At 37.5% G+C, this 23,652-nt stretch overlaps 1 protein-coding gene across 4 annotated transcripts in view; it reads left to right on the top strand.

Moving 5' to 3' along the window:
- Positions 1 to 23,652, top strand: part of farp1 (FERM, RhoGEF (ARHGEF) and pleckstrin domain protein 1 (chondrocyte-derived)) — a 95,700-nt gene that overhangs the window by 45,249 nt on the left and 26,799 nt on the right. For 2 of the 4 annotated variants that reach the window (XM_067442232.1, XM_067442230.1), the window contains exons 3-15: positions 5,110 to 5,214; positions 5,707 to 5,749; positions 5,840 to 5,918; positions 9,108 to 9,205; positions 12,363 to 12,477; positions 12,933 to 13,080; positions 13,260 to 13,355; positions 13,513 to 13,679; positions 13,883 to 13,951; positions 15,598 to 15,673; positions 15,944 to 16,142; positions 20,559 to 20,746; positions 23,425 to 23,514. In XM_067442232.1, the coding sequence (XP_067298333.1) occupies positions 5,110 to 5,214; positions 5,707 to 5,749; positions 5,840 to 5,918; positions 9,108 to 9,205; positions 12,363 to 12,477; positions 12,933 to 13,080; positions 13,260 to 13,355; positions 13,513 to 13,679; positions 13,883 to 13,951; positions 15,598 to 15,673; positions 15,944 to 16,142; positions 20,559 to 20,746; positions 23,425 to 23,514 (1,473 nt within the window). Of the gene's footprint in view, positions 1 to 5,109; positions 5,215 to 5,706; positions 5,750 to 5,839; positions 5,919 to 9,107; positions 9,206 to 12,362; positions 12,478 to 12,932; positions 13,081 to 13,259; positions 13,356 to 13,512; positions 13,680 to 13,882; positions 13,952 to 15,597; positions 15,674 to 15,943; positions 17,215 to 20,558; positions 20,747 to 23,424; positions 23,515 to 23,652 lie in introns of all 4 variants that reach the window. The other 2 variants (XM_067442233.1, XM_067442231.1) reach the window with 2 other exon arrangements.

Below are 23,652 nucleotides of genomic sequence, written 5' to 3'. Positions count from 1 at the left end.
AAGATGCTGGAGTTTAAATTCGGCATCAAGTGTGATTCAAAACTTATTTTGCTTCAGTAATGTACGATACCGATAATTCTTATCTGAAAGCCGAAAACCTGTATAATGGCAGATAAACCTAAATCCAAATTTTTATATAATTTTTGAGTCTGATTACAAAAACAAAAGCCTCTCCATTAAAAGCCATGTCCCAAGCACACAATTAAAATGTTCTCATTATAGCCGAAATGACAGACTTGCGCTGCTCATGTTGCACTGAACTATATTTTCCTTTTTTGAAGTGATTCCAATAATTTTTCAAGCGATAAATAATAGTTAACAGAGCACATCTGAATTGCCTCAGCTGAAGGAAATAATACATTATTTATCAGTTTTAATCTATATCGGCCACGTCTTCTTTTCGGGCCGATAGTGTCGGATATATTGTGCATACCTAATGTATAGCATATTGGTTGATTTATTTATGTATTTATAGCCAACATAGTCAACACTCAAGTAATTTTTTTATGAATAATTCAATAACACTAATTTAATGGCACTAATATACTGTAATAATGTACTACTGTTCAAATTTAGAACAGATTTTTTGTGTCAAAATAAATACTTTGCTCTCCAATGATGCATTTATTAGATCATAAATACAGTAAAAAACAGTAATATTGTGAAATATTATTTAATATAATTAAAGTTAATATAACAATTTATATATAGCTAAATTATTTTTTTTTCCTATGATCAAAACAATTCCAAAATCATTCTGATATGAGGATTTGGTGCTCAAGAAAGAACTATTTTTGTGCTAAAAATATTGAATACTAAATGGAAAAGTCATTTTAGAGATGCAGCAATGAATTACTTAATAAAGAAATATTCTGAAGATCCTTTTTTTTCCTCTTAAGATTAATATCATAACCTTTTAGAAGACCAGAAACATATTAAAAATCAAAAGTCGTTTCATATTTCCTGGGTGCTTCCTGAGTTTGTGTTGAAAGTCACTGGATGTTCCAGCTGTTTATCCGCCCAAGCCCTTATCTGAGCTTGTGTTTCAAAGCAAACACTTCATGCCGGCCGGAGATCTCTCGGCTCGCATGACATCAGCTGTTTACGCTGGGGGTCAGATTCCCACCGACCCCTGTGTGACCTGGTCCGCTCCGGTGTCGTCCGTGCTGGTGTCGGCAGCAGGCGGAGGGCGTGCGGTTTGGCAGATCTCCCGGTTTTTCCCCGGCTCCAGGGCCCTTCTGCTCGTACCGTGTGGAAACAGCTGGTGCCCGGTGGGTTTGCCGACGCCGCGCCGCTGCTACAGGAAGAGCAAATCAAGATGCTCTTGTGAAATTATCCTCAGCCAGCCTCTTAGAGGTTTCGTCGCGCATATTTACTTGTGTTGCAACTTGGCAACCTTCTGTACTTAAATCTGTTTTTATTTGATGTGCCTTTTTTAGGTAACACTTTATTTTACTAACCCTAAACCAAACCTGTAACTAATATTACTCACTTATATTATCGCCTTTAAATAGTTTAACCTTTTTATTTTATGAATAGAAATGAAATATTTCCAATGTAAAAGTCCTGATCAATTTTATGCAACCTTGCTAAATACAATTTAGTATTAATTTCTTTAAAATAACCTTAGAGTATCCTTTTTTTTCATACTAAACATTAATGATGTAATGCCTAAATTCCCTTTATTTCATAAAAACTAATAATATTTTTGTTTATTTTGTGAAAAGATCCTCAGCAACCCTCTCAATGTTTATTTTGCTTATATTGCAACTTTGGAAATGTGCACATTTATAGCTTTTTTTAAGTGCCTTTTGTAAACTGCCGTTTATTTTTATTTTTTTATTTGAATAAAATCAAAAGAAGAGACAGTTTTGTAACAATATAAAAGTCAATGTAATGCATCCTCTCTTTTTTAAATGGTACTGAACGTTAGAAATGTTTTAAACAGGGTGTAATGTTGTGCCACGTATAGCAATTTACTTTTAATAAAAATAAATGAATATGTTTTTAGTGTTTTATTTTATGAAAATGTTCTCTGTGAACCTCTCAGATGTTTCGTCTGAAATAACACATTTAAATCTATTTTTAATTTTATGGGGTTTTTTTAACTGCTATTTTTCCTTATATATTGTTATTGCCATGAAACTGATTGAGTTCAGCTGTCAAAAAGTTCCCTTATGTTGAATGTTTATGGCAACATAATTTATTAATGCTGCCTTCATGTCCTGCTGGAAATTTGATCATGAACATGATCATTATGACTTGATTTGCTCTATTTTTGACCTCTGTGATCATCTGTTATCACACATGGAAACTGCAGCACAGCGTGCACTGAATATGCCATCTAAACACCCTTTCATGTCGTCCTGAGAGACTATTATTCACGGGGAGGGGTTTGCCTGGCGTGACTGTAAACATGCACACAGCTCCGCTCTGCTTGAAGAAGCGAGGAACGCAGATATATCGGCTCATTTATCTCCCCTAATGGAAATTCTCCATATATTAAATGAACGCCTGATTCCCAAACGTGAACCTCAGCTCGCCCTCGGTGTGCCATGTTTAAAATGTGTGTTTCTGGATGTGAGCTGGCAGATGCTGGAGGTTTTGCTTGGCTGGACGTCAGGTGATGAAATCCAGAGAAGTTTTAAAGAGCTGTGTGGAGGGTAGCGGCGTGCTCGCTCAGGTTCGGTGAGGTTAACCTCTTCCTGCATCGTGGCCGTTGTAGAAGAATCAGACCTACAGCAGATCTGCACATCTCAAGTGCTTCATGTGTCCCTTGAAATAAAGAAACGAATGAGCTTTTGAGTTTTAAATAACTCTGAAATTGAAATTTTTGATTTAATTTAGCCGAAAACTGAAAGTTTAATTAAGCACATTTACTCAAATAAAAACGTAGTTGCATATAAACATTTAAATTGCACATAAGGCAACTTTTCACTCAAACTGTGTTGAAATTTAAATCATGATATGATAGCTATAATAACTTGTTTTCATGATGGATGTATTCAAAGGCTTTTCATAATGAAGACAACAGGTTAAGTAAAAATATAATGAATATGTAATAAAGTGTAATGTTTGTCAAAGTGCTTCTCTCTAGAGTTATATTTCTAGCTAACTAAACTAACAACATATGGGCGTTTAATGACTGTTCTGAGGTGTAAGTTATGCAGCATTGATTACAGTCTTATTTATTGATATCGTTTCAAATCAAAAATAAACATGCACAAAGCGTATTGTGATTTATTGCATGGAAGGTGTGCTATAAATGATGTTTAGTGAAGTGAATCCGCATGTTTCATGGGTTCACAGAGTTTATCACCCGTAGCGGTGATCCATGGAAATTTTGAAACATTTGAAACACTTATGACGTTTATCATTTGATTTCACATGATCTTAGTAAACAAAGCCTTATTTACTGAAATCACAAGACTTTGGCAATTTGAGACATTCCCCGAACCACTGATTCCAAACTAAAGATCCCCAAAGGTTTTGAAGCTTCATGAAACAGTGTTTTGAAAGCATCATCACAAATATTTACATGTTGTAGTTTATCCGTATTGTTGCATAACAACACTGACATAATCAAAACACACCACATACAGTGTAACACATACAAGACTTTGCAAAGAATGAATGAAAACACAGACCGCTTAAACAGACAGTATTAACACGATAATGAGACATGCTTAAAGGTGCACTATGCAACTTTCCATCCACTGGAGGGCGCCTATTCTAAACAAAGGCATAGTTTGATGACGCCAAGAGTGAGCGCAGTATCTTGGGACATGTAGTCTTCACCTCACAGCCGGTGGAAAATAGGACTCGGGCAGAAATCAGGTTGATGGATGCGGTTATTAACGTTACTGTAGTATGAAGCAGAGGAGGAGCGAGTGTTGTGGAGCTGAGCACGGCCGCTGGAGCGATTGTTACACAAACACACGGCTCCCGAGCAGCGGGACTTTTATTATGACGGGACGGGACACATTCGCCGGGCGCCTGCACTGATCCGCTCTTCCGGTTATGATTTTGAGGTAATACAGCTCTGTTTATCATATTAGATACATTTAAGTGTGTTTAAAACGATGTTATGACGTTACTCCGTGCATTCACTTGTTCACACTGCTAAGAGTAAAGCGCTCCTGCCAAGTAAAACCTGAAACCGAGGGTAGTGCAGATATGACGCAATTGACAGGCGACTCGCTCAAACGCAATGCTGACACGTTCCCGGTCCTTGGTTAACTCAACTGTACTCAACTGAACAAAATATATAACACCGGCCTAGTGGTTTTTGGATATTTTACTGCAAAAATACTACATAGTGCACCTTTAAGTAATCAAAACATAATACATCCAGGCAATGGGTTATGGGAAATGCAGGAGTCGGGAGGAGTGCCCTCTGGTGGAGATAGTTTACCAAAATTTTGGCACGAAACATTGACATAATCAAAACAACGTCAGTATCCTGGTCAATGATTTTGACCTTCCAACATGAATATTTTCATTGCATCACTTCTTTATTATGACTCTAAACACTTCCCTAGTTTCCCGCCTGTGAAGCCTATATGGGAATTCCCATTAGGATCCTTTAGGTTGCAAATGAAAGCAGGAATTTCAATGGAAATGCTGTGCACGGTTCTTTATTATTCTCTTTGCCGGTCAGTGTGTTTTCATGCCTGACAGGACTGTAACGCCAGCTGTGCCGCACATGTCTGTGTTTGTGTCGTCTGGCCTAGTTTTAACAGTGAGGTCACGGGTCACCTGCAGCAAGCGTCTTGTTAAAACGGTTGTGAGATCGCCAGTGGCCAATTAGGAGTGTTTGTTTGCCAATGCTTGCCTGAATGACAGACTCTTGTTGCTGTTGTCTTTAGTGTTTGCAGACACGGTTTACTGTAATAATTAAACATGTCAGTGAAGTCTTTCATCCCTGCCGCAGTGTAAAGAGAAACTGAGACGGTTGAAGTTGCAGTGAAAATGCGTTTGCAAGCTTTTTATGAGTGAAAAAGATCTTCTTTCACACGATTCCTCATGCCTTTTGCCCATTTACACAGGTGTTGTATGTGGTCGATGTCTAACAAGCTTCATAAGTGGTTCTCTTCTCTGTTTTAACAGCAACGTGCTCCAGGGAAGGCGCTGTTTGACCTGGTGTGTGCTCATCTGAACCTCATCGAGGGAGATTACTTTGGGTTGGAGTTCCTGGATCACCGTAAAATGACCGTGAGTAACGCTCATTTTTATTTCTGATGTCTGTGAATTATTGGCTAACGTTATGATCAGACACAGTGGCTCTGCTTTAAACTTGCCTTTCTAGACGGTATTTTTAGGCATCATAAGCATGATTCTGACTGGAGAGCAAACTCTTTTTGTGGTTGTTTTTGTTTTTTTAAATTGAGTCCAATATTTATTTATTTGTTTGTTTGTTTGTTTTTCTTTTTTTATTATTATGATCTTTTTGTTATCATTATTCATTATTATATTATAATAATTTATAAATTCTTTTGTTATTTTTTATTATTAATTTATTTTATTTTTACACTAATTGTTTGCATCATTTTTTTTTTTACTAACCATAAATGGCTGTGTAAAAATGTATGCAAGCACATGAAATATTAAACACACAGACGTGCGGGATGTTTCAAATGCCCAGCAGCGGTGTGTGTTAACAGACGGCCTCGTTTCAGATGTTTTGTTGTTTGATTCGTTCATCAGGTGTGGTTGGATCTGCTGAAGCCGATTCTAAAGCAAATCAGACGTATGTATCTCTGATATGAATAGTGAATATGACCACCGGTCGACAAGATCTGACAGCACGTCATCTTGCATCATGTTTCTCTGTCTGCAGGACCCAAGAACACCATCCTGAGATTCGTGGTGAAGTTCTTCCCTCCTGATCACACTCAGCTGCTGGAAGAGCTGACCAGGTACCGTTTGTGTTATTCATTTAAAGTGCTTTAGATAACTAACACCTCCTATAATGAGTTATGTCTTTAATTATTATACTTTGATACTTGCATATTCATGGCTATACATTTAAATAATGTTAATATTATTTTAAAGAAAAAAAAATATATATAATACATTTAAAATGTAAATTAATATTTATATTATAAGAGTGTGTGTGCGTGCGTGCGGATATGTATACATATACATTTTCATATAATTATGATTGATATAAATGATTATAGTTTAAATTAAAAAAAAATATATATAAGTAAAACAATATAAAATGTCTTATAAATTGTTATTTTTTATTTTATATATACAGTATACTGTATATAAAATATGATTTTATATTTTATGTAAATATATATATATAGTGTATATAAAATATAAATGTATGTATAAATTAAATATTATGTAAAAATTAAATATTATGTAAAAAAAAAAATATATATATATATATAAAAGTGTGTGTGTGTTATTTAAATTATACACTGTATATATACATACAATTTTACAAATATAAAAATGACATAGTTTTACTGTTCTGTTACTGTACTGTACTGTTAGTTTTACAGTACTCTTCATTTATTTCACGGGATTAAAACAAATGTTTAAGTTATGCATGAACTCCAGGCATTATTGAATATTTTTAAAACATTTTAAATTATTATTTTTTTTCAGCAAAGGTCAAATATCTCACACCGTGACACTTCATAGTGTGTTGTCCATATCCTCTTATATATAAACAAGATTAATATTACACGTCATTCTCAGTTTGCACATCAGTTAATAAATATTGAGTACATGAATGTCGGAGATGTTTGCTCAGTGTGGTTGTAATGTGGCCTGGATATCTCGGTGTATAATATAATGCATCTGATGTAGAGCAGTGAATGGCTGTTAAATCAAACACTTCCTGTGACGTCTGTAACTGATGACTTGTTTATGGCCGAACTGCATGTTAATATTCTGCGGCTGATTGTGTCGACACGCTCTCGCCTGACAAGCGTAATGAATTTTACAACACGTTCCTGCAGCCTTCACAGACAGAATGACTTGTGGCACATTTCCCCGTCGGCTTTAGAAAGTCAGGCGTCCGTCAAGAGAACAATTTGTGCCGTGAGAGAAAATCTAAGGCAGAATAAGAGCTGTGTTTGAGTCTCCGCGGATCCTCGGAGCCACACGCTGTTCTGACCCGACCCTCAGTAGCTGTTGGCAACAGAGAAAGAGTTTTTTATTTTCCTGAGATGGCTGCGTATTATATTTCTGCCAAACCTGAATCCTTCATCCAAGGACATTTTGCCTTTGAAAAACACTTCAAGCTGTAAAAACCTTTTTGATGGATTATGTAAACATAGCTGATATCATACTAGAACATTTTGGAAACCAGTGGAAGACCTGGGACCAAAAACTAGTGGTTGACTTGAAAACTGAATATTATGTTTTTTTTTGTTTTTTTTTAAGTGTTTCATAGGTCGAGTAAGGTGTTTTTAAAAACATGGTATTTGAATACTTTTATAGTATTTATTAATCTTTTGAATTAGCTTTTTTTTTTTTTTTTTTTAAAGCTTTTTTTTTAAATTAGCAAATTTTGAATTTTTTTTTGTATATTTTTAGTTTATTTTAATGATTACTATTTTTATGTGTTGTAATTTTTTATTAGTTTTTTTAATAGATCTATAAATACTTTTTTGTATTTTTAGAATTTCATATTTAGTATTTGCGTTAGTTGTCAAAGCAATATTTTTTAATACGTTTTTTATCTATTCTATTCTATTCCTGTTTTTTTATCAAATGTATATTATTTCAGTTTAAGTTAGATTATAGCTAAAGAAAAAATACAGCATGTTTATTATATTATGTTAATAATAGTATATTATATTTATTATATTATATTATGTTAATTATAGTATGTTCATTATATTATATTTATTATATCATATTATCCCGATAATTTTTGTATCTAATGTATATCATTTCAGCTTAATTTATATTATAGCTAAAGGAAATATATTAACACACTTATATTATTATTAAACATTATTATGTTTTCGTTAAAGTGTAACTGGTGATTTTCATCCCGCTGTTGTTACACTCGCGGTAGTCAATGTAAATGTGCTTGTTCATTGTATTACCTGGGCCAATACATTTACGTTTATTTGCTAGAAAAAAATCAAAATGCATCATCCGTGAAAACTATAGATTATACTTCATTTTGTGTCCCCGCCCACAGACATTTGGACTGACAGAGGGTTATTAACAGAACAGTTATTATAATACGTTGATCACGAAAATTGTCTCGTACTTTGTCTACTCTGTAAACAGCATTATGGTAAAAATGTAACAGTATGACAAAATATTACTTTCAGTTTTCCTCTCCGTACAGTCCACATCTAAAGTGATTTATTTATCGGATTTAATATATCGTCCAAATTTTCAGATTACGACAACATTACAAATTAACATATATTGGCCGATAGCAATATGGTGATCCATTTATCATGCATCCCTAATATATATCTAATTTTATGTTATATGCGATTAATCGATTCTAAAGCACTAAATATTACAGAATAATTAAAACATTTCTTTCCCCTTCTGACACATGAAAACAGTTAATAGTTTTTTAAAAAGTAATATATTGTCAAGGACATAAATGTGGCGTATGGCCCGACTGGACCAGCAGAAAATATCCTTATTGTTGAGCCGTGAGTTACTGTAAGGATTGTGTTGTGCTTCAGTAAATGTGTTTGGCAGCCGCACAATAACAGATGGACATACTGAGAGACAAACGCTGCCAAACTCAATTACAACGTCTCTTTATAGTTCACGGCTGCACTTAACGTCATGAGAAGATGCTATTAAAGCAGGACTGAAGTGAGGCTAACCTTCAAACACAAGCACTTCTCTGATCGGTTTCCTGAAAGTACCAGAGAATACTGATCTAAAAAGGAAAATTGAATTAAAAAAATGTATGCTCTTACCTAAAACACATTGTTACCTTGCTAACGTCAAACTACATAATTGTTGCATGCATTAAACTGCCTGTAATTCAGTCAATACGCGTCTGTCACGGCACTGAACCCTTCACATTGATTTGCTGTCCGTCATTCTGATTCGGTCTCTTTGCTAATTAGGTCTAATGCTGTCCTTCTCTCTGTCCACAGGTATCTTTTCGCCTTGCAGATCAAGCATGACCTGGCTTGTGGACGTTTGACCTGTAATGAAAGCAGCGCCGCCCTGCTGGTGGCTCATATAGTGCAGTGTAAGACACAACACACCTTTTACCAGCACTAGGGGTTTAAATATTTACTCTGACAAATATTTAATTTGATTGATACTTTACCAAACACGATGCATTATTTAATTTGTGCATTTGCCTCTAAAGTAAATTAGAAAGCTAAAGTAGGTCAATAATTGTATTTTGAATAAATTTGTAATACATTGCATGCTATTATAGTAATTATATTGCTGTAATGGATGTTTTATTGTTTGGTCAATATGGTCGTCTTGCACTCATTGATTCAGTTTGATGATTTTGGCACAATCCACACAGTCAAACGCAATCAAAAACATTCATACGTCTGCTCCGGGGAGATGAAAATAGGTCAAGAATTGTGTTTAGGACAATAGATGCATTCAATACAGTACATCGGGTGTTTTTACCACAAAGCAGTGTGTGTTTTATTGCATTAATCTTGTCGTAGACTTTGCATTGTCAGCTGATGCTCCGGCAGAATTCCTGATGGTTTATTTAAATGATACCGCTGTCATCGGGGGACGGATCAGATTATTGTCTGTCTTGTCGCTCATACAAAACCATGTTCAGATCATGTCAAACATGCTTTGCTTCCACATCACATAATCACAGACTGGTTAGTTGCTATGGAGACCACTGTTGAGCATAAATAAGGACTAGAATAGCACCATAATCCAGAGACTGACCAGTGGTACAAAAAAAACCCACATAAATAATAGTAAAGCTCATTTAATAGCTGTGAATCTATTCATATGAAATATTAATATGAAATATAATATTAAAATAATTTAATTTAATGTATTCAAATAATGAATTAATCTTTAATTTTAAATTAACTTTTTTTACTCTTTGTAACTACTAAAACACGCTGTTACTTATAGACTGGCATTAACATTGTATGTATGTACTGTAAATGTGTCTGTATGCATACACACGCATACATACATACATGCATACAGACATAGATACATACATGCATACATACATGCAAACATGCATACAGGCATACATACATACATACATACATACATACATACATACATACATACATACAGACAGACAGACAGACAGACAGACAGACAGACAGACAGACAGACAGACATACATGCAAACAGACAGACAGACAGACAGACAGACAGACAGACAGACAGACAGACAGACAGACAGACAGACAGACAGACAGACAGACAGACAGACATACATACATACATACATACATACATACATACATACATACATACATGCAAACAGGCATACAGACATACAGACATACATACATACATACATACATACATACATACATACATACATACATACATACATACATACATACATACATGCAAACAGGCATACATACATACAGACATACAGACATACAGACATACATACATACATACATACATACATACATACATACATACATACATACATGCATACATACATGCAAACAGGCATACAGACATACATACATACATACATACATACATACATACATACATACATACATACATGCAAACAGGCATACATACATACATACATACAGACAGACGCACGCACGCACGCACGCATACATACATACATACATGCAAACAGGCATGCATACATACATGCATACAGGCATGCATACATACATACATACATACATACATACATACATACATACATACATACATACATACATACATACATACATACATACATACATACATACATACATACATACATACATGCAAACAGGCATACATACATACATACATACATACATACATACATACATACATACATACATACATACATGCATACATGCATACATACATGCAAACAGGCATACATACATACATACATACATACATACATACATACATACATACATGCATACATGCAAACATGCATACATACATACATACATACATTCATACATACATGCATACATGCAAACATGCATACAGACATACATACATACATACATACAAACATGCATACATGCATGCATACATACATACTAGGGCTGTAACGATATGCGATATGAAATCGAAATCGCAATACGCAGGTCCACGAACCTGTATCGCGATGTGAGAAGGCAGAATCGCGACACACCCCTTCCAACTCCCAGAATTATCCTTCCTGTCCAGGTCCAACTTTTAAGTCAGCAGTATGGCAACATTTCAGCTACCCGGTGGAGAACAAGGATGGCAATCGTGTAGTTGACAAGACCCACACAATTTGCCGTAAGTGTTTCAAGAAGCTTCCCCAACCGGCTGGCAACGTGGTGTGAGCGTGGCGTTTCTGTTGCGTGTCATCCGCGGGGCGGCTGCGTGGCGTTTTCTCTTTCTTTGCACACCAGAAGCGTGTCTGACGCGGCGCTTCTGTTGGTATTGATGTACAGGAGGCCCTATACTTCATGTTAAATATATATTGCCTATTGGTACCACAAAGAAAACGTCGGCAGTAGCCTATTGACCATACAGATATATGGTATTGACGGCAAAATAGGCTACAGAATACTGTACAGAATAAAACTGTTTTGTCCCCCCCATATCGAGGTTTGTATCGTACCGTGGGTCAAAAATCGTGATACGAACCGAATCGTGGGTTTGGTGTATCGTTACAACCCTAATACATACATGCATGCATACATACATACATACATACATACATACATACATACATACATACATACATACATACATACATACATACATACATACATACATACATACAAACATACATACATACATACATACATACATACATACATACATACATACATACATACATACATACATACAAACATACATACATACATACATACATACATACATACATACATACATACATACATACATGCATGCATACATACATACATACATACATACATGCATGCATACATACATACATACATGCATGCATGCATGCATGCATACATACATACATACATACATACATACATACATACATACATACATACATACATACATACATACAAACATACATACATACATACATACATACATACATACATACATACATACATACATACATACAGACATACAAACAAACAAACAAACAAACAGGCATACATACATACATACACATAAATATGTATTTATAGCATATATAAAAAAGGTGCATATTAAATGTGTCTCTGTTTCTATGGTTACAGCTGAGATTGGAGACTTTGACGAGGTTCAAAGTAAACAACATCTACTCAACAACAAGTACATTCCAGAGCAGGACACATTGATGGACAAGATCATTGAATACCATCGGAAACACGTGTGAGTGTGAAGTCAGGACTCAAAGTGAAGTCAAACCAGCCATTAGTTTAAAGCGTGCTTGGATTTGAATGCAGTATGGTCCATCTGAACGCAAAGTTTAGCATTAAATGATCAGTGTGTTGTTTATTGGCACTTATGAAGGAACAAAATTCCCTCTGTTTATGTCTTTGCTGATTAAGCGGACTGTTCAGGGAGTTGGTAATTGTGTATAATTTGTTGATCGCTGTGACATTTAAAGTTCATCCCACTTTAAACTAGGAGGTTCAGAATGCTGTGTGATATTTATCACTGAGCAGGTTTTAATTATAAACGTTCTGTTCCTGGACGCTGATTCAGAAATCACATACAGAATGTTAAGATCGTACTCAAGCTTATTTATCTGTCAAACAAATGTGTAGAGATTCTTCTCACAATCATGTTTTGGCTTAATTTTGTACAATTGAACCGTTCCACAGCGGCCAAACACCAGCTGAGTCGGACTACCAGCTTTTGGAGATCGCACGAAGACTTGAGATGTACGGAGTGCGTCTTCATCCCGCAAAAGACAGAGAGGGTACGAAGCTCAGCCTCGCCGTGGCTCATTCTGGTGTGCTGGTTTTTCAAGTAAGTTTACAGAGTTTTGTCTAAATAAAAAAGTATACTTTTTAAAGCAATATGAGCCGAGTGATAAGGTTTATCCTGGAGCAAAGACAGTAACTCATTTCTGCTTTTATTAAAGTGTTCTTGCTTTCTCTTAAATTCTTCCTGAATGCACTTTTATATCTTTTTATATGATTGTAAAGGCGCACACCAAAATAAATGCTTTCAACTGGTCTAAAGTCCGCAAGCTGAGCTTCAAGAGGAAGCGCTTTCTCATAAAACTACGGCCTGACTTAAATGTAAGTGCTTTCTCTTTTTTTTGTTGGATTAATTTATTTTATAGCAATATCCTGGAGTCCTGGATTCACATATAACGTTTGGTTCTTGCATGAATCATTTTCCCTCTGATTTAGGCATTTCAAATAAGACACAATGTTCTGTCTCTGTTCTCTATAGCAGAGTAGCTGTCAGGATACTCTGGAGTTCATGATGGGAAGCAGGGATTGCTGCAAGGTGTTTTGGAAGATTTGTGTGGAGTACCATGCCTTTTTCCGCCTGTTCGAAGAACCCAAACCCAAGCCCAAACCGGTTTTGTTCACCAGGGGTTCCTCCTTCAGATTCAGGTGAGAAATTGTGCAGTTCAGCACATCTTCAAAAATGTACTTTACTGTTAAGGTACATTTCAGAGACATATTTGACCTCTTTAACTACATGCAAATATTCTGCAGGAAGGTCTCAGTTTTTGCCATGTGGTTCATGTTTTGGCATGCATGTTTTCTGCTGCTTTCTTTCTTTGTTGTTGAACCTGTCTGTCATCTGTCATCAGTGGCCGCACACAAAGGCAGGTGATTGATTATGTGAAGGACTCAGAATTCAAAAAGGTTCCATTTGAAAGGTGAGATTTTTCTTTTGACCTTTCTCTAAATGTCACTACCTTTCTGCTGCATTTCATTTCCTTCCAAAACAGTCAACACACCAATGAGAAAGACAGAGTATGAGTGCAGTTAACTATTTCACAAGAACCTTTATTGAGAGAAACCAAATTATGCATTCATATACAACACGCATCATTTGCGCGGCACACTTTTTTTTCCAAGATGATTTATTCATATTCCATTGTCTGGCTATCACCAGACCAAGCTCAATTTAGGATTGAACATTGTTCTGGAGAGTCTGCTTTTTTCTACTGCACAAGAAGCGTGATCAACGAGCATAATTCAAATGACTCCGTACGCAATTGGATAGTCCTTCAACCAATCAGACCACAAGAGGCGTGATCAACAGGCAAGACCCATCACTTCTCTATCTTCCATCGTGTTAAACCCGCCAATAGCGCGCCAGGTGAATAAACCAGTCTGTGATTGGTTCCTGCAAAAGTGTAACAGAAGCTGTAGAAATGAATGCACGTGTTTCCAGACTCAGTTGCCGGGCAAAATCAAATCACCAGCAGATCAGGCTGGGTTTACCTAGTCTACATATTCCATTCAAGCCACATAAATATGTCTTCATTTAGCATTTTCACCAGGTAGACTATCAGACAGGCTAAAACACAAAAAGAAAATGCCATGGAGACTTGAGTTCTTCTTTTGATTTAGTAACCATTAAGCCACCAAGAAGGACCTAGCAAATGCCCTTAAAACCATCTAGAAGTGCTCTAGTAACCACCTACACATGCCCTAAAAATCACCCAAAGCATCCTAGAACTGGAAATCTAGTGTTCATCAGAGTTTTGTTGCATTTGAACTTGGAATACACACACACACACACACACACACACACGCGCGCGCACATCTAGGAAATCCCATTAAAATTAACGAGAGTTCCTATTTTTTCCCAGTTTTTTCAAATGAAAATCAATCAGTTACAATGCAAACTGCACACCGATATGAAGTGGTTAGAGTTCATACATTTACAAAATCAGCTTTTTCCAATAAATATTCGTAAAGATTTTACTTTTGTTTTAGTTTTTTCCCTCTGCTGTCCACCGAAAACATTATTGGATTATTAAAATATCTGAAACTTCAGTATAACCTAAAAAACTGTCAAAAACTTAACTTCCACAAGAGGTCAAGAGGTCAGCAGAGACACCCAATGTAAGATATGTTGAGCTACATTTACAGGTTTATGCATGAAATGGTGAGTTATTTTGAATTTAATTTGAAAGAATGTGCTTAAATTATTATAAATTAATTTTTTATTGACAAAACTTAGTCTTTTTAATGTAATTTTCAACAAAAAATCTTAAATTAAGTTAAATAAGCTTTCTGAAACCCTCCAAAATTATAATTTTAGTGCTTCGGGTCATTTAACCCATGAGGGAAGGATTTGTTACAAAGGGTGAGGGTTAAGCACTAGATGTAAAAATATAGTTTTTGTTGTCTAGCAGTATCATTTTGATCAGTGCTCAGTTGTCAAGGCCTTTACATTATCATACAGTAATCCATGAAGTAGCTGAGTGGACATAGGGAGACATTTTGAACCTAGTGAGGAGATCCCTTTGGAAAAACTCCTTGCTAATTGTTTCCAATCTTCTATCCTCAGGAAACGCAGTAAAATTCAGTCCAACAGTGATCTTTCTGCATTCCCTGCCAGGATGAGTGCTGAGGGTCAAGGAGAGGTGAGTGTAATTTTACATTCATTAAAATAACCTTGAAGACAGCATCAGAATCGACCCCCAATTACTGGTATTATCCTGAACGATTTATCTTTGCATGTTTTTCTAAAGTAAATGTCTTACATTTTCCACCAAATTGTAATGACTTGCCTTACCGTTGGTGACTTCCACTTCCATTCTGTTATAGTTAAATGGCTTGAATTTCTTGTCGACTTGTCAATTTATGGCTCTCATCCTCTTCCTTCTCAAATCTTTGCATTGTCCATGTTGCAGAGCAATGCCAGTGCTTCAGGACACCAGGCGGACTCACCTCTTGGGCGCACCCAAGTGACTGTTGAAAACCCGTCTCTCCAGCGTTACACCGGAAGCCTAACCTCACAGACCAACGGATGCCGAAACGGGACCCATGATGAGGCAGATGCTCGATTAAAGCCGTCCCCATCCAAGCAGCAGGCCGAGCATCTGAGCACAGGTCTAGCATCGCATGCTGCCAAGGGTAGCAGCTCCTCGATACCTTACATCGACAGCAGTGATATAGATAGCGAATATGATGTGGTCAAAGGCCGAGTCACCAGGTCTTACTCCCACACACATGACAATGATGAGGTTGAGCCAACCGGCCGTAGAACGAGCAAGAGTAATGGTTATGGAAACGGTCAGCACAATGGACAAGGGGCAAGCAAGTCTAGATTTAGGGAGTCTCCTTTGATCACCCATCGATTGGGGCGGAGTTCAGACACCTTCGGCGGTAGTCAGTTGTCTAATGGGTCGTTTTGTGGTAACGGATCACCACGCGCTCTACCCCTGAGCAGTACCTTGGTGGATGAATTGTTTCAAGGTATGGATAGACGTGGTCTGGTGTCACCTTCCGGTCGCATAGTTGGTTCCCGGAGTGCAAACTGTAGCCCTGTGATGAGCAGTTTTCAGAAAACCAATTCCCTGAACCCTTCAGAGCAGATTGGGTATAGTAGTCGTCGCCGTTGGGATGACGGTAGCCATTACCTCACCAATGGCCGATCCGGGAGCGAGGCTCAACATTATGGGAGCTACTCCCCGATTGTCAATCGATCCCCACACTTGCAGAAACTCCAAAATGGCATGCGCAACCGATCCGACACGGACCCCATGATTCTGAGCCATTTGAGTTCAACCCCCGCCAATGACCCGCGATCTGGTGTCTCGAGGGCTGAACGCATGGCCGCCCTAGAGCGGCGTGTTGCTGCTAATGGGTTTGGAGCACCTAGCCAAGCTCGGTCCACCAATGTCCAGCGATCCTTTGGAAGCCGGCTGAGTGCTAATGACCACAGTAGCCCAGTTCATATGATCGATGGTTCCACTAGTAGTGGGACGGAGTCCAGTGATACAGAGTCAGATGCTGGCAGCAACTCTTACAATCAGCCCCTAGTATATGGAAACCCTGGGGCAGCCAATTCCTCCCCTATGCCCCGAAACAAGTTCTCCTTTGGCAGTCTCCAGTTAGAGGACGAGTGCCAAGGGAGAGAAGATGGCTACAGTTATCCCGTCAATGATGAGGATCGGGCGCAGTGCTTTAACTGCTAGAGAAGATGAAGTGTGCCTGGTTGTTGGTTTACTATACACTGTACCTTTTGCTAATTGGAGGCCCAGTCAAGATACCTAAAGGTGTGTTGTGTGGTTTCTGTGCCGCTAGTAAGGCCTGAAATAGCATTAACCAATTAGGGCACTGCTATGTGTTTGGCAGATATGGGGCAGTGTTTGGTCATTATATTTAGTGGCACTGTTTGACATTTTTAAGATGAACAAGAGAAGTAATGATGGCAATATTTGGAGGATTTAGGAAGAAGACTGTGTTCTGCCTAAAGGAAATACTTTAATATTTCAATTATGCACAATTCATAACTCTTACTCTTTGAAGATTAACTTCAGATTGATTGCAAAGTGCCATGTCTGTTGTAGAGAACGAAAGCTGATTAGAGCTAGGGTTGCAAAGTTTCCAGAAAAGTTTGGTATTTTTGGAAACTTTCCAAGATTTTTGGAGACATTTTTAGAACTTTCGGAAAGTTTCAGGAAATTTACTGGAAATTTTGCAGCCCCTTTGCAACCCTAAATAAAACAGCTAAAAAAGTTACCCATATTACTGCTAACCGGTTGATTAGTCATTGAGTATTGCCAAATGTTTAATATTGTGAAATATTTCTTCTTTATCAGTCTTGTAGAATGAAAGAATTACAAAAATATTGAAAGATGCCATACCTTTACTTAATCTGTAAATACTTCTCTGTTAGCTTTAGCTTACAGAAGATAATATCAGCTAATGTTGTTATGCTATAGCAATAAGTAATATCACTATTGTGTGGCTTTGACTGTCACAGCTAGGCTAGCTGGTTTACAATTGCATCTTTAATTTTCCAATGGATGACTTGTGAATAAACTTGAACTAAGCTTTTATTGTCATATAAATAGATAATGCTGCTTGGGTGGTGTGTGTTATATTAGATAAATTAAGAGATCGTGTAGTTGAAGTTATTTTTGTTATTGTTTCTTTGGTTTTTTGGGGGGGAACTGGAAGACGTTTCCTGTATCTTTGGTGTTTGTACTTGGGGTGCCGATCTGGTGGCATTGTCGTGTTTGCTTACCCATTTCCCAGCATGCATCACTCCTTTAAAAAAAATACAGCATAGTAAAGATCTCATATAATTTGTTTTGCTTCGCTGCTTAATTTCTTTTTTCCTAAGTAAACTGCTGTATCTCTGGCACGCCTCATCAATGTCATCTGTCTGCGGTGCGTTTGCAATGCTTGATGTTCACTCGGTTTCTGAGTATATTAACCTGTGCTCAGTTTGCATTGCTTTTAAGACGCCTCCTGCCCAATGTCAGCACTGTTCTAGCAGCATGTATCTCTGGAATGCCTCACCTTGTCTTTTTTCCCTCTCTTCTGGAAGCATGTCAACCTCTCCTTGTCTCCAGCGTTTTGCTGCCCTGTCCTGGTGTAAAAGACTTTGACATTGACATGGGCCCATTTAAAATGCAGTGGTCTTTTGAAGTGGAGATGGATGTAGGTGAGATTTGGACAGACTCGGAGTAAGAAACTAGTTTTGAGGCTCAGCATGTGAAGTCTGAAAAGATTAGGAAGGTTTCCAAGAGCTGTCCAAAATGTTCTTTAACTTAAGTTCAATCTGACCTTTTATCCAGACGTTTTTACTCTTTTCCACTGTCGTTTTTTTGCGTTCTGATGCATTAGGGAAAGCATTTGCACTCACACGCTTGCACAGTATAAGTTTCACAATTTAATCTAATCCAAATGCCATCATTTCCTGCTCTTATGAGAAGTATTCTTTACTTTTGCATGTCAGTGAAAAGTTTTCGGAAGTGTTTGTGAAGCCATTTGCAGGACCACTGCATTTTTTGGGCCCTTTACATGAAAAGAAAGCATGGACGATATTTGTTGGAAAGCGTTAGTTTACGCCACTGTTGAATGTATATAATCTTCACTCTCCCAGCGTTCCCAATGATCTGTAATTTATCATTGTCAGCGACCAAAGTAGCATTCCTAGCTTTTTGTAAGGTACACTAAATTGTGATTTAACTTTCTTTTAGGTTTTACCAGAGTATCCTAGCAGTATTGAATGATTCACTCTTTTTCAACCTGTGATTCCTCCTTTTTGTACGTTACTGAGGTACACAAAAAGTTCCAGATATATTTGTGTGATATTGTAACTGTACTTACAACACTCATAATTAACAGTGCTATCACTGTGGCACATATGCAAATCAATTAACCGTAAGTGTGTTTACAAACCGTCTAGACTGTAATAGAATCTATAACCAGCTAAGCAATGGAAATGTCACACCTGTTAGCCTTTTAACTATTCCACCCTGTTGCAATCCTGTAGCACTTGTAAATGGACAAGATTTTCTCTGGTTCTGTATGATTGATGTCTGTTGGTTTTTTTACTACTCCAAACCCTTTTGAGTACTCTTCCCTTGTCTTATTAATTTCTGGAACACTTTAACATTGTAAATGAATGTGTTTTAGCAGCAATAAAACTTGGTATTTGTGAAGCGGGACTCCAGATGTTTACTCCGATGCCTGACGGTCCCCCTTAGATGTTAGCGCCCCCCTTGTGTGTCTTGTCTTGTGGTAGAGTAGCCGTAGTCATTCTAGTTGTTTGTTTTGCATGTGTGCGTGCACCACGAGGCCTTTGTCACCAGATTCGCGGCTCTTCCATCTTCCTCAATAATGGCTGCGCAGTGTGGACACTCGGTGCATTTGAAATGTCCCGGTTTCGCATGTCACATCCCATTCGTGCCAAGGCATGGGGACACGAAACGTTGTTGGGCAAGTATGTGAATGTACTTGTGTAGTGAATGTAGTGGTCTGAAGATAAAACATGTTCCCCTCCCCATCACCCAGGGAGTGTGTTATGTATCTCGGCAGTGTCCTCAGGCGGAAATCCCAGACTGGGATGGTGTGACTAACTCATGTCTGGATCCCCGATGTGGCGCTGTCAGCCGTAGTCCATTTTTAAACACAATGTGCTGTGCAGCTTCACCCCTTGGCAGTGATCTTGATAAATCCAGAGTCTTTACAAGTAGTGTTAAGGATAAAAATGTCAAAACTACCCTGCAGAAAAGACCAGCTTAAACTGCAATCATGAATTGGTTGAACCATCACATCCATGCAGTTTACTAGTTAAATAAAGATGGTAGTCTTTTTTGATAAAACGGTTTGTCTAAAAATGCTTGCTTGTCTGCTTTTTCAGCAGGGTAGTTTTACTGCATTTACATGTTGTACCCTTGTATTCGATTGCATTTACTAAGTGCAGTAAGTCAGACTAATCCATTGCTATTTGATTACCAAGTCTGTATTGCTTCAAGGCTTTGGTATGACCTGCCTGTTCTCCTGTAGGTCCAGTTTCCAGGAGCCCTCAGCACAGCGAGTCTCCGTCTGCAAGCAGGGTGATGGTAAACGGCCAGAAACAGAGTCTCAGCCTCGGCCAGAGTCCAGATGGACGGCAGCCTTCTCCTCTCACCACCCCTTTACTGACCGACGCCGGCTTCGTCCGCACAGACGACGAGGACGAGGTTCGGAGGAAGGTTTGTCTTTTGGGGCGGGAGGAAGGGAGGGAGGGTATAGTGTTTGAGATGATGAGCACCATCCTCGCTAATGATAGTTGGTGATGGGTTTTCAGCAATAAAGTGATATACAGGACTTGACATTAGCTATTTTGCTGACCATACACGGTGGCTAGTGGTTTTCCAAAGTTACTAGCCACTCACCATTTTCACTGGCCAAAATTTTCATATAGATATTTTTAATTGTATCTCATAATTTTGCAGGTACATTAGGGAGCTGTCTCTTTAAGACCCATTACACTGTTAAACATGTGTTTTCTTTCTGAACTGTTTACTTTCACTTAAAACAGAACTGACTGTGTTTACATGAATACTCGCCAATACCAGCATTTTGACATTATAAGTGTATTTGACTGAGCTCAATTTAGTGCTGAGAGGCGGCTTTATATTCACACACTTACAGTGTGAGAACAAAGTCTGTGGGAATGAGTCAAAATATGCTCAATATTACGCACAATCTCATGGCTAAATTGCCTGACTGGTGTGTACATATACTTTTATTTTGGATGTGATTAATCGATATGACAGCACTAATATATATATAGTTAATAATTCAGAGTAAGTCAGAATAAATCAAAATGTAACAATTTATTAAGTCAGGTAAATGTATAACGATCAATTACATAATCATTTCAAAGATAATCCATACATAACAACATCTGAAGTACAAAATAAAATATGTATACCTGACTTCTGAAAATTACATAACGCTGAGTGTCTGGAAACACGCAACATTACAGGCTGACCCATATAAAGATTCAAGCCCCGATCTCTATGAAACATTTCCTTAAATACCTAGACCAAGATGCAATACTCTTTCAATTGGAAACATGAGTTCACAATGGGAATTTGCATTAATCAAGTCCTGTAGAGCTGTATTAACGGCAGGAGGTAGAAAACATTTGGCCAAAGACACACCACACCCATCACACATTAAGCAAACTATCTCTAACTCTTAAAACATTGATTATCTTTTGGTTTACTTCTGTGGGGATGAGATGTTTCAAACAATATCCAACACTTATAATACTGTATTGTGAGGATTGACTTTGAATCAAACAGACTTTGGGTGTATCTTCAGGATGAGAGAGAGCAGGAGTTGGGGGAGAGGGGGTCAACAGGGAAAGATGTAGATTAGCTGATACTGAGGTGAGACTTGCGTCTCCAGTGGTGTGAGAGACAGTTCAGATGTTAATTTCCTTTGTTTTCTCAGAGAGTCCTCGTTCCTCAGTTAGACATTCAGGCATTTGCTCGTTTTTTCCATTCTTACATTCACACTTCAGAATTTCACTGGAAGTAGTAGGCCATCTGGGGCCTTTTGCCTTCTATTTTATAAGTATTGTGAATTCAGAAACACTTCTTTTGTCACATACTGTTTTTCACCTACTATGTAGTACATGATTTAGGATTTCTTACTGGAAACTTTTCAAGGCAGGTTGGAGCTAAACTCCAAGTTTGGACACCGCTGCTATATAATATGCTATCATTGAAAGTCTACATACCCCTGTAAAAACAGCTGGGTTTTGTGATGTGAAAGAAAGACAAATCATGGCAAAGACTTTTGCACGACACGTCCAATAAAATAAAAATTACAATCTATACACTGCCTCTGAAAACCAAAATGACACATTTCAGAAAAAAAAAGAAAATGGGAAAAGTGGAATAAATAACTGCATAAGTATGCACACCCTTTAATAATTGGGCGTGTGGCTGTATTCAGAATCAAGCAAAAAAAAAAGAAAGATATTGTTCAATTAATCTATTTAATTTTCTTTATTTATTGAAGTATGATTGTGTTACTTTGTACAACTCAAGCGTTGCTGCTGATATGGCATTAAATAAATACAACGTTCACATGCACATGCAAAAATTATCACATGTTTATCACATATCACTTTTTTTATACTCTGTTTTCACTCAAAATGTACTCAAAAATCTAATATTGGCTGATAAATGTGCCTCGCCAATATATTGGCACTGGTTGTCATGAGCTTTCTTGCTAATATAAACTTAAGGCCAGTTAGTTTCTTTCTTCTATGGCAAAAAGTTACATTTGGACCCTGTAATTGCTTTTGTCAGCCAATTCAACCTTCAAGCTCATGAACACAGCAGTCGATTTCTAGGACCCTCGGTTAATTTCCTCTTCACATTTCACTGTGCTTGAATTGAAGGTGCTCTAGACAAATCAAGGTTATGATGAGAAGTGAAAGGCTGTTTTCTCATCAGATGTGCCACTGCGTTTTAGTCCAGAGTCTCTGTGGACGTCTCAGAATAGGAGACCTAGATAAACTCAACCTAAATTCCAGTCTATTTAGGGCAGATTATGTAGTGGCTCAGCGAACAGTGAGAGTTTTACTTTGAGAGGTGTGTGCGTGCCTGTTCTTTCACACAAACAAGTGAGGATCAAATTTGTGTTCATTTTCTGTATATCTACCTGGTAATCATTTATTTTGGAGATTCAATGTGAAAGTATTCCAACATAAAAATATATAAAACATGTGATGTTAGGTGCGATTAATCATGATTAATTACAGAAAAAGTGCAAATAATGAGTACTATTAACAGCATTAATAGATTTAATGTAATTTGATAAGATTTTAAATTGAATTTCTCTTTGTGTCCCTCTCTCCTGCTCTCAGAGGTTCCCGACTGATAAAGCGTACTTCATTGCCAAAGAGCTCCTGACCACAGAGAGAACGTACCTGAAGGATCTGGAGGTCATCACTGTGGTAAGACTGTAAATACTCGAGTTCATGTGATCTGTGTGTTTTCAGGCTGTTTGTGGTCTTCCTCTGTGTCGACACCAAATCCTCACTCAAAGTCTAATGGATAATCTGGGATATTCCTGCTGTGACTTGTGCTGTTAT

The sequence above is a fragment of the Pseudorasbora parva genome, chromosome 4 (genome assembly GCF_024679245.1).
Source record: "Pseudorasbora parva isolate DD20220531a chromosome 4, ASM2467924v1, whole genome shotgun sequence".
Lineage (NCBI taxonomy): Eukaryota > Metazoa > Chordata > Actinopteri > Cypriniformes > Gobionidae > Pseudorasbora > Pseudorasbora parva.
Note: the sequence above shows the minus strand (reverse complement) of the source record. Positions and strands in the feature narration are given on the sequence as shown.